Source organism: Xenopus laevis, chromosome 3S (genome assembly GCF_017654675.1).
Source record: "Xenopus laevis strain J_2021 chromosome 3S, Xenopus_laevis_v10.1, whole genome shotgun sequence".
Classification (NCBI taxonomy): Eukaryota; Metazoa; Chordata; class Amphibia; order Anura; family Pipidae; genus Xenopus; species Xenopus laevis.
Genome location: NC_054376.1, coordinates 46,204,446 through 46,222,967, shown reverse-complemented (window position 1 = coordinate 46,222,967; position 18,522 = coordinate 46,204,446). Strand labels below are relative to the sequence as shown.

Here is an 18,522-nt window from a genome sequence, read left to right as displayed (position 1 = left end):
CTAAACTCCATGGAAACCCCTTTTCAGTCTGGCCCATACGTTAAAGCAGTGCTGTCCAACTGGCGGCCCACCAACCTCCACATGAAATTCTGCCTGCTGTGGCTGCTTCCCTTCTGTAAGCTTTAGGTCCCGGACACACATGCGGATATTTGCAACGTTTTCGGCGCTTTCCCTGCCACGAGCTGACTACCTCGTAAATACGCTAGTGTATCGTGCCATTGCTGAAGGTTGCACCCGCTACCTTATTTACACATCGGTCAGCTTTCTTTTAAAAATTGCGGCGCAGACTGCTCATAAACGCTGCATATATCCGCATGTGTGTCCAGGGCCATAAAAGGTATCAGTACCAAGATTAAGTGGCTCAAATTTAGACAGTAAACTCCTGCATTGTTCACAACTATAACATCTCTATTGTTCACACCCCTAAAGCCCTGCACTGTTGACAATATAAGACTGATTTGTAATTAAAGGAGACCCATCACCCAAAAAAAAATATTCCAAATCCTATTTTATCACATTAGTCAAGCAAAATGAACTTTAATTACACTGTATAAATTATTTGAATCTTGTTTCCTTCAGTCTGGGAATTAATAATTATAGCAAGCAGGCCGGAGCCATTTTGAGGACACTCAAGCCTTGCATCATCTCAGAATCTTGTTTGTGCACCAGAATGGGGGACCCCATGTCCATCCCCATGAATAGGGAATTGCTTGTTGCACAGGTCACCAATAATATATCTAAATTCCCATTAGGGATTCACCAAACGGTCTAATCATGGGACTTTGGATGACGTCATGTAACAGCAAAGAAAGTAGCCTGGAACTTCTAATAATAATACTAACAGTAAAAAGTCACATTTTGAAATTTTATTACAAATATAAAGTGCTTGAATAAAAAAAAAAAAATACAACAAACGATAATTTACAATGTTTTACAAACAAAGGAATGTTCACTTATTCTGGTGGAAACATGATATATGTTGTATATATACCGATTAACAGCAGGCTGCATCGAGTGGTTTTTCACATTTCAGCCATAATAGCCAACTGTTCTTACTCATGGAGGTGAAACGTCTTCAGCCTGCAAATCCCCAACTGCGGTTAAACAATTTGCCTGAACTACTGTACTTAGGCAACATCCAAAATGCCACAAAGGCTCCTGATACAGGGGCACAAGCAAATGTGTGGCTAAACATTGTAAGGGTGATGGAACGCAGTTCTTTTATTACCTGTGAGAATCCCACTACTGCACATAACACAGTGTCTAATTATACCATTTCATTGGGCCTAATGGGAATCTCCACATTTGAATCTTATAAAGATGTGAAATTGCAAACAAAGGCTATTTTCACACAATTGTGTGATTTCCCATGTGCAACAACGTTTTTTGTGTGCAGTCACCCTAACTTCACGATCCCCAGGCTGCTCGTGCTCCATGGTAACAAGATAACAAGGTACGACGACAAAAGATAGTTAGATAAAGCACAAACCATATTACAAACTTACTACTGTTTGGCACAAATTTCTTACCGTCCATATTAACATAATCCAGGACAGGAGACAGATATTTACAGTCATGCATTTGGAGAATGTGCTCGGCTGACGTCTTTCCTCACTGCACTCTTCATTATTTAGAGTTTGTTTCTATCTTTCCCTGTCTGGCAGGCTTTATCCCTTCGCATAGAAAGGAGTAGTTGTATCCCTTTATATTTACATCTTGGTTCAAGGGAGGGGGGGGCTGCAAGGCATAAGTAGTTAATATTTTATACACGTGTATAGGCATTTGAAGCAGAGGTTTCATGTTGTGAGTGGTGTATATACAGTACAGCTGTACATTGCTAAAGCAAAACCGAGTTCTTTCATAGGTTAATACACAAGTGGGAATGTATCTAGTGAGAGAACTCATTTGCATCAATTACACTTACAATCATTCTGTAGAACATATTGGGGGTCATTTATAAAGTTTGTGCAACACATATAAATTTGCAAATGGTCCTATTGCCCATGCGTTATCCTGAACACTAAAATATTGCATTGCTGTGCTCATCGTTCTGTTTTTTTGCGAATTTGAATTGCAAACTAATTTTCGCAAACGAGATGTGTGTTTGCGTGAGTGCGGCCACTGTGCGAGGCAGTCGTGAGCAAAAATAGACAGTGATGCAAATTCTCAATTTGTGAACCTGTTTTGTGAATATTTTCTCCGCCACCAAAGTTGTGGCGTTAGTGTGTCCATAAATATTCACAATTTGTCATATTTAAAAAGCTCTTATTGACATTCAACGGTGCTAAAAAAAATTGTTAATCTGTTTGTACAGTCTTATCCAGCTTTATAAAAATATAACCACGTGCAGGACAAATATATTCATTGTGCGAATCATTCCACGCTGCACAAAATTTATAATTGAACCCGGTGTATTTAACACAACCCATTCTTGTTGGAGTACATAGATTTGCCAAACCTGTATTGGATATAAGGCGAACTGAATTTTTTGCTTAAAGGAACAGTAACACCAAAAACTGTTGCTCTGCACAGGTAAAAGTTGTGTGTTTGCTTCAGAAACACTACTATAGTTTATATAAACAAGCTGCTATGTAGCCATGGGGGCAGCCATTCAAGCTGCAAAAAAGAAGAAAAGGCACAGGATACACAGTAGATAACAGATAAGCTCTGTAGTATACAATGGGATTCTTCAGAAAGTATCTGTTATTTACTGTATATCCTGTGTTTGAATAGCTGCCCCCATAGCTACACAGCAGCTTGTTTATACAAACTATAGTAGTCTTTCAGAAGTAAACACACAGCTTTTGCCAGTACAGGGCAACAGTACACTATATCCAGGGCCGTTCCTGCCATGAGGCAAGGTGAGGACCTTGCCTTAGACGGCAGTGAACGGCCAGTTACAAGAGGAGGCAAAAAGCCGCCTCCTGTAACTTTAAGAGCCGAATTTCCATTTTTTAAACCAGAAATTCGGCTTTGCTAGTGCAGAAAGCGCAGTACGCGCACGCAATGCAGCCCCCTTTGACCCGCTCCGACGCTAAACTTTTAAGCGCAGAGCGGGAGAGGGTGAGGGGGGCTGCTTTGGGGTTGCTGCCTCAGGCGGCAGCAGCCTGTGGATCGCCCCTGACTATATCTTTATTATTTTGCTTACACTTTACATTTTTTGGTGTTACTGTTCTTTTAAGAACAACTTCTATTCTCCCCTGTGACATGAAGGCACAGGGAAATGCTTCTATTCTGACCTGCACTGCATTAACTCATTTTACTTTTAATTTAATGGAAGCCTGTCATTTCTTATTCAAATGCAAGTATTTGGATACATTTGTATCAAGTGTTTTCTGTATTTATGTAAAATATACAAACCATGTTCATCATTGACATTCAAAGTAAGGGATACTGATTGTTTCTGTAGAAAGGAACCCAGGCAATGAAAGCGGAACTGCACCAGGAACAGGCATGAAAATCCCTATGTAGCAGGCCAACAAGCTGTTGCGACATATTGTGAAGGCACTAGAAGAGATGTAAGGCATGGCAGTCCAATAGAAACCAGTGCTACCTCCGATTAGCATCTACGTACTATGGGGAGGCGACTTCTGTAATTAACAAAATGCCATTCATGAGTGTCAGTGGCTAAGCAGGTACAAATAAATACAGAGCTTATTTACAAGCTCAAAGAGAAATTCTGCTCTTATTATTTACAAATGAACTTTTTTTTTTTTTATTATTGAGAGAAAACTATTGAGGATTATTTGCAAATGAGTGAGGGCTGTATCAAATCTGCTTTCAACTTGCAACTCCCAGCAACATTCAACAAACAATCAAGGAATTCTGCAAGTTGTAGTTCTCCATTATTTGGGGTCCCAAGAAGCAGGACACTTAATTCACTTGCTCACTTGGGCATTGCCCGTTTTATGTGCTTCATAAACACTACCGCCAGGTTACATATTCTTTTGCAAATGCGGTATTAGCGTGATCGCTACTGAACAGCACACAAAAAAAGTCAGTTGAACTTTCTCTGCTTCCCATATAGATAAATGGGCCTTGACGATGGATTGTGTGAGCTTTGTTGTGTAATCGCTTTGTGCCAATCTGATGGCCCTGTCCATCTGCAGCGGTCACCGACACCGGCTCACAGCATTCTTCAGGTTCCCTCATTACTGTGCACCTCAGTACCAGGAAGAACATTGGTAGATCTCAGTCTTTCTGGGCACCAAAGAAGCAGGTCCAGATGTGACTCCAGCACTTCTCCACCATATCATCATCCATACCAAGGTGCTTGCTTGCTTTTACGTACTCAATGTGCTGTAAGAAACAACATGCTTTCAGTCCCACTTTGTATCAAGTATGGTAACGATGGAGTTGAGCAGTCATGAAATGGAAGACTGAGCGAGAGCACAATGCTTTCATATGACTTTGTGCTTATTGTTTAACAGTAAAACCCAAGTAACACTGGGAATATAAAACGGTTTCATTCCAAGACAGAGTCCTTTAGCATGCACACATAGAAAAGGTTTTGCATGTCACACCTTGAAACACAGACTGTAGGTTTAGATTGTCTTTTTGTTTTTTTCCTTACAAGAGGAATGAAAATGTTTGTATGCATCTCACACCACAGAATCTCTTATTTCTGAGCCCAGACGTACCCTGGGTCTTTGGCAAGCAGGAGATACCTCAACATAAGTTTCTCTTGTGATACTTAATGGCCTTTTTTCCGATTCTGTTGCGATGACAGTGTCATGAACAGGTGTGTTGATGATATAGTTGTCATTTAGAGTCTGATAGCCTTTGTGATCGGCTGCTGGACTGGGCACATTGGTCCCATTTAGAGGCAAGCTTTCTGCAGGCATTCCGTTTTTACGGAGCTTTTTGGGCGGCTTATCAGAATGTTCCGCTGGCTTCAAAATAGTCTTCATTTCTTTACGGGTTCTGTACAAGAGCAAAAGGCCTAAAATGACAACCATTACACCGAACAATGTAGACATAATTACAAACTCCATCCAGTAAGACTTTCCCGTCAGCTTTGCAGAATGGCTCTCAGATGATGAGGAAACAGATGAGGCGTTGACAATATTTTCAATCACACTGAATTTTGGAAATAGCCTTTCAGTTTCTGTTCTTTGGGTAGTAGCCTTTATCCCTTCTTGTGCCCCTACGCAATACCTCACCATTAGCTTCCTGAAGTCCTCTTCCACCGACCAGCACTCATATGTTCCTGCCCTGTCAGGGGTACCAACTAGAATCAGGTCACCGCTGGGCAATACAAAGTATGAAGAGTCTATTTCTTTCCCGTTGTGCAGCCATACACGTGATGCCAAGTTTGATAAGAGCTTGCAAGGCAGTGTATTAGCTGGATTCAATTCCATTGAGATTTTCTGACACTCCAATTCTAAATAAGAAAAGAAGAAAAATGCTTTACTGTTTGTTACTGATAACTATGGTGCATCTAGAATATCCAGTGCACTTTTGGCATCCATTACTATCCAAGGACATTCTGTGCTGTACATTTTTATATTATTATATAGTCACCCAAGGGCCATCCCTATAATGCTGCCTCCTTAGGCAGTGATCCTTGTGTGCCTATATATTAATGCAGCCCTGGGGACATTAGTGAAATAGAGAAAGTCCAGTGAAGGGTAACTAAGATAGCTAATAAAAGGAATGGCATAACTCAATTATAAATACAGGTATGGGACCTTTTATCCCGAATGCTCGGGACCTGGGGCTTTCTGGATAAAGGATCTTTCCATAATTTGGATCTTCATACCTCAAGTCTACGAGAAAATAATTTAAACATTACATAAACCCATTAGGCTGGTTTTGCTTCCAATAAGGATTAAATATATCTTAGTTTGGATCAAGTACAAGCTACTGTTTTATTATTACAGAGAAAAAGGAAATCATTTCTAAAAATTTGGATTATTTGGATAAAATGGAGTCTATGAGAGCCTTTCCGTAATTCAGAACTTTCTGGATAACAGATCCCATACCTGTATAAGGTTTGCCAGGCTGGGATTGTTTTCAGCTGCAAAGTTGTTGTTGTGTATAACAACGAGAGTGTGAAGCTGTAGAACTCACTCCCTGGACCAGACTGACAGATACAGTAGTTAGCTTTAAGAAAGGTTTGGATATTATAAGTGTTTTCGGATACTCTAATTTCCAGCTGCACTTTTGGCATTAGGAAGGAATTCTTCCCCTTCTCATGCAAACTGGAGACAGGTTCAGATGGGGTTTTTTGCCTTCCTTTGGCTAAACTACAAATCAGATATGATTTATATTAGTAAAAAGTTAAACTGTATGGACATGATAGAAATTTGTCTTTTTTTTCAACGTCCACTACTTACTATGCAATTCTGTAGCCCTATGTAAAAAGCTAGCTGTGGGGAGTGGCCCCAATGACAAGCAAGTAAAGTTGGTAAAACAGTGTTAATCAGCCAGCAACTCTAGTAACACTTGTCAATATGACAGCAGGAATAGTGTACAGCATTTAATTAGCCGGTCGGCATGTGGGACGCACAGATGCAGCCGTGATCCGACAGGATTTTTTAACCTGCCCGATCGAGAAGCCAGATATTGATCAGGGAAGTGCGTTGGATGGCCCCACAAATGCCTTTAGAGCATTGCAATATCTTATGCAATTAACTTTGAATCCATTTTATAATTAGGACATGCCAACGATCGGATCAGAATGGATCAGATACGGGCGGTCCGATCACGGGACGCACAGATGCGCCCACGATCCAACAGGATTTTTTAACCTGCCCGATCGAGATCTGGCCGCCTCTCGGACAGATATCGATCGGAAAGCCCGTCGGATGGCTCCATACACAAGCCAATAAGCTGACGACTCGGTCTGTTGGCAGCTTTTATCGCCCTGTGTATGGGGGCCTTTGGAGCATTGCAATATCTCATCCAATTAACTTTGAATCCATTTTATAATTAGGACTTGCCATTTAGCCATTAAGTGCTTACATATTTAAACTTACCATAAGGCTTGGCAGCACGGCCCACAGCTTCTGTGCCGTTATGTTTGCAGTGTGCATCTGTGTTTGCATCTTCTATATCTTGAACCCAGTGTCTGAATGAGAGAAAGGGGCAAATTAAAATGCATATAACCCTTTTCAGCTATGGCTACAGTATATTGGTTTTCGAATAAGGTGACTTACTGGTTTTTTGGGTCATGTGCGTGATGGGGGACACGGTGACAACCTTTCTTGCTCCAAGCACAATAAGGATCGCGTGAGAGGATGCACTCCCCACAGCTCCTGTACATGCTGCAGTTAGATACTGGAACTTGTACCACCGCAGAACGTGAAGAGGCATAAAGGAGGCCCTACATAGAAAGAACAGATTAAGTGTTAGCTTCATCTAAAAATTAGTTAGCTTTTTTGGGATATTTTACTAACTGCAGAAGAAACACAGGTAGAGTCTTAAAGAACATATTTTACTTATTATTATTTTCAACATTTGCTTTATCAAAAATGGAGCATGATGATAGCATGGTAAACACTGCCCTTCCCTTTCATCTCATGTTATAAATAAAGATGAGCTCATTATGTAGAAAGAATAATGAACTGGAAGGGGAAGTAGTAATAAATAATCCTACTCTCTCACAGGGACTGTTTCAAAGTTCAGTGAAAACAGGCCTATTCACCTTAAAAAAATAAATAAATAAAAAAAAAAGCTTACTGCTTTCTAAAAAACAAAATGCTTGTTGCATAGTGGAAATGTAATTCTAAGCAACTTTCCAATATACATTAAATAAATGATTGTTTCTGCTTTAGATGGACTAAATTAACATTAAAAATGCATAAGGCAATAACAAAGGAGAGACAGAAACTCCCTATAAAATGAATAGATACAACAGGTTATAAAATTATAACACTCTTTCCTACGAGCCATCTATAAGAATTATATGCCTACCTTCATATTTTTATCATTTCATACTATTTCACACTATTCGTAATGAACTCAGTTTACTTCCTTCTCATAAGGGGAATTCTTATTTGTACTTTGTCCCTGAGCTTCTCCTTAATGATTTTATGATCAATGTGTTTATAGATAAAAATATCTGCTATTGAAGATTTAGTGCTGCTGCCAGCTCAAATAGATTTCCATTGTATCATTCAGCACTACCGTTGTTGTATCCAACACACACACAGCTGACTTGTGACATATTACCCCCTGTAGACATACAAAATAAAATCTGAGCTAAACAACTCTGGACATAGTCTCATGGTGAATTGTTTGCCTAAAGTCAGTAAAAACTTAGAAAGGCAGCCCATGATCATAGTAGCAACACTGCCTCAAAGTGATTACTTATTCAAACTGAGCTTCCTGGGCTGTAAGTAGGGACATTACCTTGCTGGGATCTAACAGAAGCTCTTGTACTGGCTGCATATCCTGAAAAAGCTTGATCTCCTCAATAATGTGAACCATTTTATTTACACTCACGGCTTTGTGCAATCTGCCATCATCTAGAGAAAGATACAAAGTAAGATTAATGAAAAATGAGGCAGAGGTTAATGACAGATCTCACATTTATTATAAAAGGACTCAAACCATTTTGTCTTAATGACACTATTCATCTACAACCTGTTGAAGGTATTGGGCCTTGTGCCCAGAATCTTGAATTTCAATAATATGTAGAGAGACATAGCAATGTCCAATACTGACTAAACAACAAAGACTTTCTCTAATGAACATGCCTATTAGAGGACATAGCGTAGTTGGCCTCTTTTATAACAGCAGGGCACAGACAGTCCCAGTGCAGTGATCAGGGAATTCTAATAGAATGCCACATCAGAAAATGATCATTTAAGCAAATGGGACCAAAAGTAAAAAAAAAAAAAAAAGACCTATCATATAGGTCCTATGGTCATAAACATGTGTTTATCTGGTGGCTGCACAAAAAGCCTTTCATTGACGTAAATGGAATCGGCCTAATACTATTGGCAACAGGCAGAATTCTTTTTATATATGATAATATAAAATACAAGGACAGAGAAATGAATTTGTTGCAGTTCTGTGAAAAGATCCACTTCAACCCAAGATAAACAATTTCCATAAAAACAGGAGACCTGCCCAGACTACTAGGTACTTGCCTGTTCCCAAGAACAAGACATCATAGGTTTTCTTCAGGCCCTTGACTCGCTGCACACTGATCTGCTTATAACGAATTTGGGATTGCAGCAGCAAGGGCTGGCTCCTTATGGCACTGTCCATCAGGAAATGATCCTTGACGAAGTTCAAGACTCGGTCAGGCATATGCAGAGAGGAATTGATTTTCCTGTGCTTTGCACTGTTGGTAATGCACTGGTAATGAAAGAAACAAGTATTTTTAAGGATAATTACTTGATTTTTTAAAAAAAAACATGTTTTAAACATATTCCTGGCTCCTATGAAATGAGAATAGCTTGTTGCAGCAAAGAATGTTTTTTTTAACCTACTTAACCAGCAGATGGCAATATTGAGTTGTGACATGAAAGGTGGGGAGAAACAGAACTCTACTGTAAGATTTAACACTGAATAGTGCTGGAAATAAATTATATTCCTAGTACGCTCTTGTAACCTCTTGATTATTTACTGCACGGGAAACCCTCCATACATGGCTATACCACGAACCTTCATGATACATGAAAAGAATTATGATCACTTATGGCTTATTGCCATACATTCTGGTTTTGGAACTGAACCTTATAGGAATTGTTCAGTGTAAAAATAAAAACTGGGTAAATAGATAGGCTGGGCAAAATAAAAATGTTTCTAATATAGTTAGTTAGCTAAAAATGTAAAGTATAAAGGCTGGAGTGATTGGATGTCTAACATAACAGGACACAACACTACTTCCTTCTTTTCAGCTCTCTTGGTTTCCACGGATTGGCTACCAGTCAGTAACCAATCAATGACTTGAGGAGGGGCACATGGGTCATAACTGTTGCTTTTGAATCTGAACAGTTATGTCCCATGTGCCCCCCTTATAGTCACTGACTTACTCAGAGTTAGAGAGCTGACAAGTAGGAAGTAGTGTCCTGGCTATTATGTTAGACATCCAGTCACTCCAGCCTTTATATATTACATTTTTGGCTATTTTTTTTATTTTGCACAGCCTTTCTATTTACCCAGTTTTTATCTTTACACTGTTCCTTTAGGAGTCACACATTAAAAATGGCATTTTCAGCAACTTGTTTTGCAGACCTATCCAATTATATATGTCTATATGTATTTTATGGTCACAGCCTCATTGCACCCCCCGCCTAATGGTTTTAAAAATTAGGGGCGAGCACAATTTTCCCTTGTTTGTTATAGTTATACAGGAGCAGTGACCAGCTCTATGTTGTAGCTCCCACCCTTCCCAGCTATAGTCAGATAATCCCACTGGTGTCTAATAAAAGGGCAGCCAAGTTTGGGAGTTTTACATTGAAAACATCTAGTAAGTTGCAGGTAAAGCTTAGTCCCTTTGTAAAATGTATAATGAAGCAATAGAATTGAGCGTAGGACTGGCCAGATATGGGATAATTTGATGTAGTTGGCCAGCTTAAATATATTGCAATATATGGACAAACAATTCTTGTTTTGTTTAGTTTAAAGGGTAAGGCATTTTTTAGTAGCAGTATGCACAAAATGTCTCTGTCTTAAATATATTGATAATGGGTTGAGTGCAGAGGAATTTTGTATTTGTCTATATATGTAAATAAAAATTTGCTGCAATCTTTTAACACTCATGACCGTGCTAAAGGATTGCAAGGCGACGGTGTTACGTACAGCTCCAGGACGTGGCTCCGGTACAGAGTTGGTGTAGGTGTACCACTGCTGGGTCTCACGGTTGACTTCTTTGAAAAGCCCGTTGAAGGCATTCTGCACTTCGTCCATAGAGAAAGCACACACAGCAGAGCTGCCTGCTCCTCCCTTGTTCCTGCACAAAGTAATAAGAATAAGAAACTGCAAGAGTCATGCCTGAGATATAGGATACAAAATTCTTGACAAAGGTGGTACAGGGTATAAAGTTAGTTACGCATTGTATATAACCCAAGAAACAGCAATCCTCATTCAAACAGTCAGCTGAAGGGTCAGCCAAGAGTGCCACTTCTACAATGTTCTAAGGTTGAAAGTCAATCCCCTTATGCAATGGTACCTTTTACTCAGGGATACATGATGACTGTCTACTTACCATTGTGACGTGAAAACTCCGTAAAAAATGGTGTCCTTCCAGTGCTCTTCCCCTGGTGTTAGTACAAACATGTCTTTAAGAACATTGAAGGGGAAACCATCACCAGGGCAGGAGCAAATGAGCTGAGCTTTCAGGAAAGTTGTCCAGCGTCTCTGCAGGACACGCTCACCTCCAAGGTCTCCCTGGGAATAAAAAAATTGTAGAAAATGTTTCAGGCAATATCTCACTTATGCAGGTAGTGTCCTATTACACAAACAGGGGTGTCAGCTGAGATTTTCCCCATGTAACAGCTACTATTGAAGCAATGTACATAATTTCATTTACCAAGCTAAATACACAGACACAGACCCAGAGCTGTGTGAATATTTAAATATAAATATGGGAATTTTCCTAACCTTGCACACCCGGGCGATCCTAGAAACAATAGTGTTCTCAAAGAAGTCAAATTCCTTCCCAGTTTCGCTGAAGAAGAAGTAGATCTTATCATCATCACCCACTAGATTTCCTTTGGGCAGGCTCTCCTGGATATACGCTGAACCAACAAAAGCAGGGTCTGTAAAAACAACATCCTGGATAGTGAGTTTCATTATCCCTGGTCCTTGTTTACTCATAAAGCAATCATTTACTCATCCCAATCCCTAAGACAGTCATCCAAGATCCTAATCATCCAAGATTCCATATACATTTGCCATGGGGGCTTATAGCCATTTGCTAGGTAAAATAATGCCGCTTTTCAGTAGTGTGTGTGTGTAAAGAAACCATATATGAGCAGACTTATACAGTCAAACTGAGTGAATATCTTTGGCATTAATGTTGATTTTTATATATACATTATTTACTGCAGTCACAGGCATGCTGTATTTATATTTAATATGTCCTCCTGAAGAAAAACTGTAATGACTGTTCCAGAGCATAAAGGAACACAGAGGCACCCCCACATAAAGGTTATAAGGATTGATTTTTAAATTAAATATAAGAAAATCTGTTTGCTCTTTTGAGAAATGTATTTCAGTGCAGAATTCTGCTGGAGTAGCACTGTTAACTGATGTATTTTAAATAGATGAGCATACCCTGCAGCCAGTACAGGGCGTTCTCAGTCTTCAGAGTTATCCTGCTTTCGTGGCTCTTGTAGACAATGGGTTCATTCCCTTGGAAGTTATTGACGGTGCCAGCATACATCTCTCCATCTGGCACAGAAGAGAAGCATAACATGAGAAAACATGACAATGTTCACTATCCAATTGGCTGGTGTCATTATTCTGTTACAGTGTGTCTTGAGTGAAACTCACCAACCATGATGGCTGTAGAGTTATATTCTGGGTCAAAAGGACACCTCCCTTTCCCATCTTCTAAAACTGGGTGCCCTGAAGCATTCTTTTCCAGAGAGAAATCACTGATTTTCTGTAAGACAAGGACAGTATTGGTCTGTGACTCTTCATAATCAGTTTCCCTATGATTCATAAATGCAGCTTAAAGTGATACTGATGCTAAAAATTCTCTTTTCAAAATATTAATCCTACATTAAAAGTTACATATAGGTCATGTTGATCGTTTTTCACTGATTTTGTAAATAATTGTTACTTTAAAGTTCCTTAACCTGACTGTTTTGCCATCTCAGCCTGTCAGAGTTTCTAACACTGCTGCACAAATATGGCAGCCCCCTTATAGAGGAACATGGGAGTAAGAAAGGTAATGTAAAAGCATCTGGCAAATACTTTTAGGACAAAATTATAAATAGAATAAAAAGACAATATTATGATAGATATAAAAAGAGGTTATTTCTGGTGTCAGTATCTCTTTAATGCCTGGTTGTATACATTATTTTATAGCATCACAATACAGGGCAAAGGGTAAAAAAATATTTGCTTTACGGTCTTACAGAAAATAAAAACGGTATGCACCAATGTGAACTGTAAAGGCTGCAGGGCTGGGTGTTATTTATACCAAATAGGTGCTTTTCCAGCATTAATTTCAAGGTGTGGAATCATTTACTTGATGTGCTTTTAGGAACTGGGAGTTGCAGAGAGTGGGTGAAGTCCAAGAATAGTGTTTCACAATAGAAAATGCAGGGTTGCTACAATATAGGAGGCTATTAGAGATGGGTGAATTTATTTGCCAGGCGTGAATGCGCAGCGCATTTGCTAGTTTTGTCGCCGGCAAATAAATTTGAGAATCTGCTGTGAAAATTCTGAGGCGAAGGTTCAGTTGCCGTCAACAATTAACAGACACCCAATGACTAATTGACGCCGGCGTCAAAATCGCCGTTTTGCTAATTTTTCGCAAAACAAATGGGAAAAATTCGCCCATCACTAGAGGCTATAGTTAACTGGGAGCAGATAGGAAGAGCTTTGAAGGACAGACACAGAATTTGGCACTAAATGTTGGAATCTGATAGGGAGCCAGTGGAAAGACTATTACAAGTCCAGTTGGCGGCCCCAGGCTGCTGCATATTAACTCTTTGGCTGATATTTATAGTTCAGCAATAGCTGAACATGTCCGTTTTGTACTGAACGAAGAAAATGAGTGAATATGATTTAGAGGTTTCTGATTTCACAGACTTTCTTATTAGATTAGAGAAAGGCTTTACAGTACATTGTACAGGTATGGCATCCGTTATCCGGAAAACCAATGATCCAGAAAGCTCTGAATTATGGAAAGGCCATCTCACGTAGACTCCATTTTATTCAAATAATCCAAATTTCTAAAAATTATTTCCTTTTTCTATGTAATAATAAAACAGTACCTTGTACTTGATCCAAACTAAGATATAGTTAATCCTTATTGGAAGCAAAACCAGCCTATTGGGTGTATTTAATGTTTAAATGATTTTCTAGTAGACATTAAGTATGAAGATCCAAATTTCAGAAAGATCCATTATCCAGAAAACCCAAGGTCCCGAGCATTCTGGATAACAGGTCCCATACCTGTACACAGGTGTAGCCATCAAAGGAACATTTACGGCCCTTTGTTTGTTTAAATATTATCATTTAAATATATACCTGAGACATGCGGTATGAGTAACAATTGGCCCTTCACTATGGGGACATTCAGCAATACTGATACATTTAGCACATTACCTGGCAGCACAGAAACCAATGCATTGTGATTAATAATCAGTCCTGTAGCACCACTCCTATGACAAATATCACCTCACTTTCTGCTACTGCTGTATAGGGCTGCTGAACCTCCAGGCTAATAAAGGATTATATATAAAGAAAACATTTCTAGCCATATTCTCTCTTCAGTTCATTTTTTCCCAACAAGCTCATTCAACATTGTAGGGCACCAGGTTACAGTCAAAGGTCAAAATTAACACCAATGAAAAATGTGGGCAGTGCTGCTTTCTGGATAAAGTGTCCCTGAAATGAGGGAATTCTATGAATTGCAATTCTGCAACAGTTGGCCGATTTTACGCAGATATCATGGCATCTGCCAAAGTTCACAGTATCTACTCAAGAAAACAAAAATCTATTTTATTATAAATGGATTGTACGACTAAATAAATGCAAGCCAGACGCAAGCCTAGAAGAAATCTTTCTAAACCTCGGACTGGCAGAGTGCCCCGTAGACTTCTTTGTATGGTATATTGGTATCACGTAATATAAGCTAACCCTCAACACCTATACCTTAAAGGACAAGGAAAGTCTAACATAGAATAAGGCTAGAAATGCTGTATTTTGTATACTAAACATAAGCATGAACTTACTGCACCACAAAGCCTAATCAAAAAATGATTTATGCTTTCAAAGTTGGCCACAGGGGGTCACCATCTTGTAACTTTGTTAAACATCTTTGCCTGACCCTGCACATGCTCAGTGTGGTCTGGGCTGCTTAGGGATCGTCATAAACAAAGCTGCTTGAATTCTGCATGGCTGGTAAGTAAGGCGGGGGCTCCCCCTGCTGTTCATAAGTATGATTGTTTCCCTGCTCAGCAGTTAGGGACCATCTGACAATTCCTATCCACAGCAGTAAATGAAGGGAGAATTTCACTGCATACAGTCAGGTTTCTTATAAAAATGGTACACAATTTTTAATTAAAGCATTTTGGAGATAGGTTTCTTTTTTCATTAAAGAAAGTTTAAATGGGATTTTATTTTTTTTTATTTTCTTGTCCTTTAATAGCTGGCCCACAACACTTCCATAACTGAAGTACTGCTGTTTGAGTGTGTGTCAACCCTACCAGACTATTCTAGTCTAAAAATCACTTATTTGTGTTCTGAATGAAGAGCTTATCATGTTACAGTCATAATGACTCACTGTACAGCCGGAAGACAAACTAAGGAGGGAGACTGAAAAGTCACTCACTCATGACAGAATGATGATTTACATATTCATAATGTATAAAATACATATAAGTAACAACTGTATAAAATGGATTTCAGGGAGCATAAAACTGCCTCCAACTGTGTCCTGCTGGATATTATCAGAGCCTGCTGATCAATCCACATAAAAGTACACACTGGAAAGCTAAAAGAAACCTTGTGCTGGGAAGAGCAGAGAGGCAGTGTTTGCTTTAGTTAGGCACATGAGTGGTCTGGTCAAATCAAATAACATAATATAGATTTTTGAAGTGTAAGTTCTGCCTTTATACAGAATGATAAACCAGAGGTCATTATTTTTACAAATACAGATGTGGGATCCATTATCTTGAAACCCATGATTGAGAAATCACAAAAGAATAATTCATTCAGTTATTTATACAGACCCATTAAAAGGAAAACCCAGGTCTCGAACATTCCAGATAATAGAGTTCATATCTATATATTTCAAAACATCATCTATATTCCCACATCAGATTAATTCACTGGTTCATATTTCCCAGCTGAAATAATACCGAAGCCTTCCATAATTTAAACCTGACAGTTATTGAAAGTGATAGAGATTGTCATATTATCACATTATTCCCACTTACCCCACTTCCACTGGACTGCACATCACTCACTTCCAAGCAGCTGGGACATAACAAAATAAATAATGTCTCCGGTCATGCAGAACACTTAAAAGGGAAAGTTGTCATACTTACAATGTAGGTGCAGGTAGGGCTGAAAGCGAAGGTCCCACAAGTGTACAGGTGTGTGCTATTCAGCTGCAGGAGGATCTTTATGTAGTTCTGACAATCTCTCTAAAGGAATAAGATACATTGCGGTTACATGATTATTTTTCTAACTCTTACCGTATTTTGTTCCCTGCTATTAGCTCACTACACTTGCAGATATCAGTGAGGGCAATATGCATGAATGAGGCTGCTTTAACAACGAAAAGGCAGGTTTCTATATGCAAACAGACCTAAAACTACCGTATATCGTTTTTTCTTTCTACAGGACAGGTAATAAGCACTGTTCATGGCAGCTTCATGCAGATGCTTGGAGTTGCATTCATTTAGTTGCTCCCCATCCCCTTAGATATTGCTCTCAGTGACCTCAAAACAGGTGCTTCATTTGGAATTCCAGGCTTGAACACAGCTTTTGGTTGCATAAAAACCAGGTGTACTGCCAGACTAAGCCTCGTATTGGCTTCCAGTCCACATAAGGGCAACCAAACAGCCAATCATAGCTAGAATCCCCAGGGACTTGTGTTAGACCCCAACATTTTTTACATTTGAATGTGGCTAATGGGTAAAAAGAAGTTGGGACCCCTGTGGTCAGGCCCGGACTGGCAATCTGCCTCTTCGGGCATTTGCCCGTGGGCAGGGCCGGACTGGGAGTAAAAAGCAGCCCGGGCAAAAACATCAAAGCAGCCCACGTGTAAAGTTATGATCATCTTGTACACATCCACTCATTTATTGGGATAAAACTGCAAAGAATTATGTGCATAAAGGGCTGCCTTTCTCACTTAAGTGTAATACATGTAAAATATGTTAAATATTCTGCAGCCTTGTGTCTTTATATGGTACAGAACCCCTTCTAATATCCTTATTATACTGTAGGGTATCTGTTACTATAGGCACCATCTCTCCCTACTATACCTGCTATCCCACAGTCACACTCCCTTCCCAGAGACTATTATCCACTGTTACTATAGGCACCATCTCTCCCTACTATACCTGCTATCCCACAGTCACACTCCCTTCCCAGAGACTATTATCCACTGTTACTATAGACACCATCTCTCCCTACTATACCTGCTATCCCACAGTCACACTCCCTTCCCAGAGACTATTATCCACTGTTACTATAGACACCATCTCTCCCTACTATACCTGCTATCCCACAGTCACACTCCCTTCCCAGAGACTATTATCCCACTGTTACTATAGACACCATCTCTCCCTACTATACCTGCTATCCCACAGTCACACTCCCTTCCCAGAGACTATTATCCACTGTTACTATAGGCACAATTTCTCCCTGTTATAGAGAAAAATGCAGGCTTCTGTCATGGCCTTTCTCCTCCAGTAACTCTCCCCAAACTCAATGTGGCACATTCCCCCTAGCTGATTTTCACATGCCCAGGGGAACATCATGCCAGTAGCTTGCTATTAATCCCTCACCTAGGTACCTGAAGGCCCCACAAAGCTTGTTCCCATAGTGCTTATTGCTCTCCCTCCATCCTGGCCATTGCTACCAGGGAGGCCAGGATGTGTCCTGGGTGAAGGTGGACAGCCCCTAGTAGGATCTGCGGAATCGGGGGCCTCACTGTGCAGTTGTAAAAAGCCTGAGCTAAGCAGCATCTGTTAGCCTCCCCCCCACACTTAACTAAAACCTTTGCTGTTATTTCACATTTTATTTTTTTCTCTGGCCTAGGACAGTAAAGTTATTTTGTTCCCATAGATTTAACTGACAGATGGCACTGGCATACTAGCAGAACCTTTCTCAATCACATCCAGCTTTGAATTGACTACAGAGAAATCAATATTATCTGTACAGGCACAGAATTGTTCTATTAACTTAATGCAACTGCCATTTTATTTCATTAATAACAAGCAATATAAGGTTAAATAAGCATTGATTTAACAAGATGGACCACTGTTAATAAAGTTATTGGTTGCATCTCCCAATATAATCTTTGGCTGGATCCCCAGACTGAACTTATGTGGCTTTTATTATTGTGCTCTGATTTCCCCAATAGAACTGACTGTACAATGGAAATGATTCTATGCATAGCTTTATTACTAAAACTGGATTTAATGTACATGGTTACAGTTAAAATAAAAGGTAATGCCAGACACTGGTTGCTCTTCAATAAGAAATATAAATACTGTGGGGCCTTACTTACACCAACGTGTACTCCATTCTGAGCTGCTGGGACTCACACAGCACGGCAGCAGCAGCAGCGTGAGACCAGAGAGGAGTGGGAGGGGCAGAGCCATGAGAGAGATTGGATGGCGCAGCGGTCCTAGAGCCCATCGGCTGAATTGA

At 39.7% G+C, this 18,522-nt stretch overlaps 1 protein-coding gene across 2 annotated transcripts in view; it reads right to left on the bottom strand.

Annotated features, from left to right (window-relative positions):
- Nucleotides 1-3,691: 3,691 nt before the first annotated feature.
- The window catches only part of sema4b.S (semaphorin 4B S homeolog), a 154,643-nt gene continuing 139,812 nt past the window's right edge, over nt 3,692-18,522 (bottom strand). The window contains exons 5-15 of one of the 2 annotated variants that reach the window (XM_041587650.1): nt 16,188-16,286; nt 12,454-12,565; nt 12,235-12,351; nt 11,560-11,717; nt 11,165-11,346; nt 10,759-10,909; nt 9,099-9,309; nt 8,356-8,471; nt 7,161-7,327; nt 6,981-7,072; nt 3,692-5,383 (exon numbers count right to left, since the gene is read on the bottom strand). In XM_041587650.1, coding sequence (XP_041443584.1) covers nt 4,602-5,383; nt 6,981-7,072; nt 7,161-7,327; nt 8,356-8,471; nt 9,099-9,309; nt 10,759-10,909; nt 11,165-11,346; nt 11,560-11,717; nt 12,235-12,351; nt 12,454-12,565; nt 16,188-16,286 — 2,187 coding nt within the window. In that variant the 3' untranslated portion in view covers nt 3,692-4,601. 2 annotated transcript variants of the gene reach the window in all.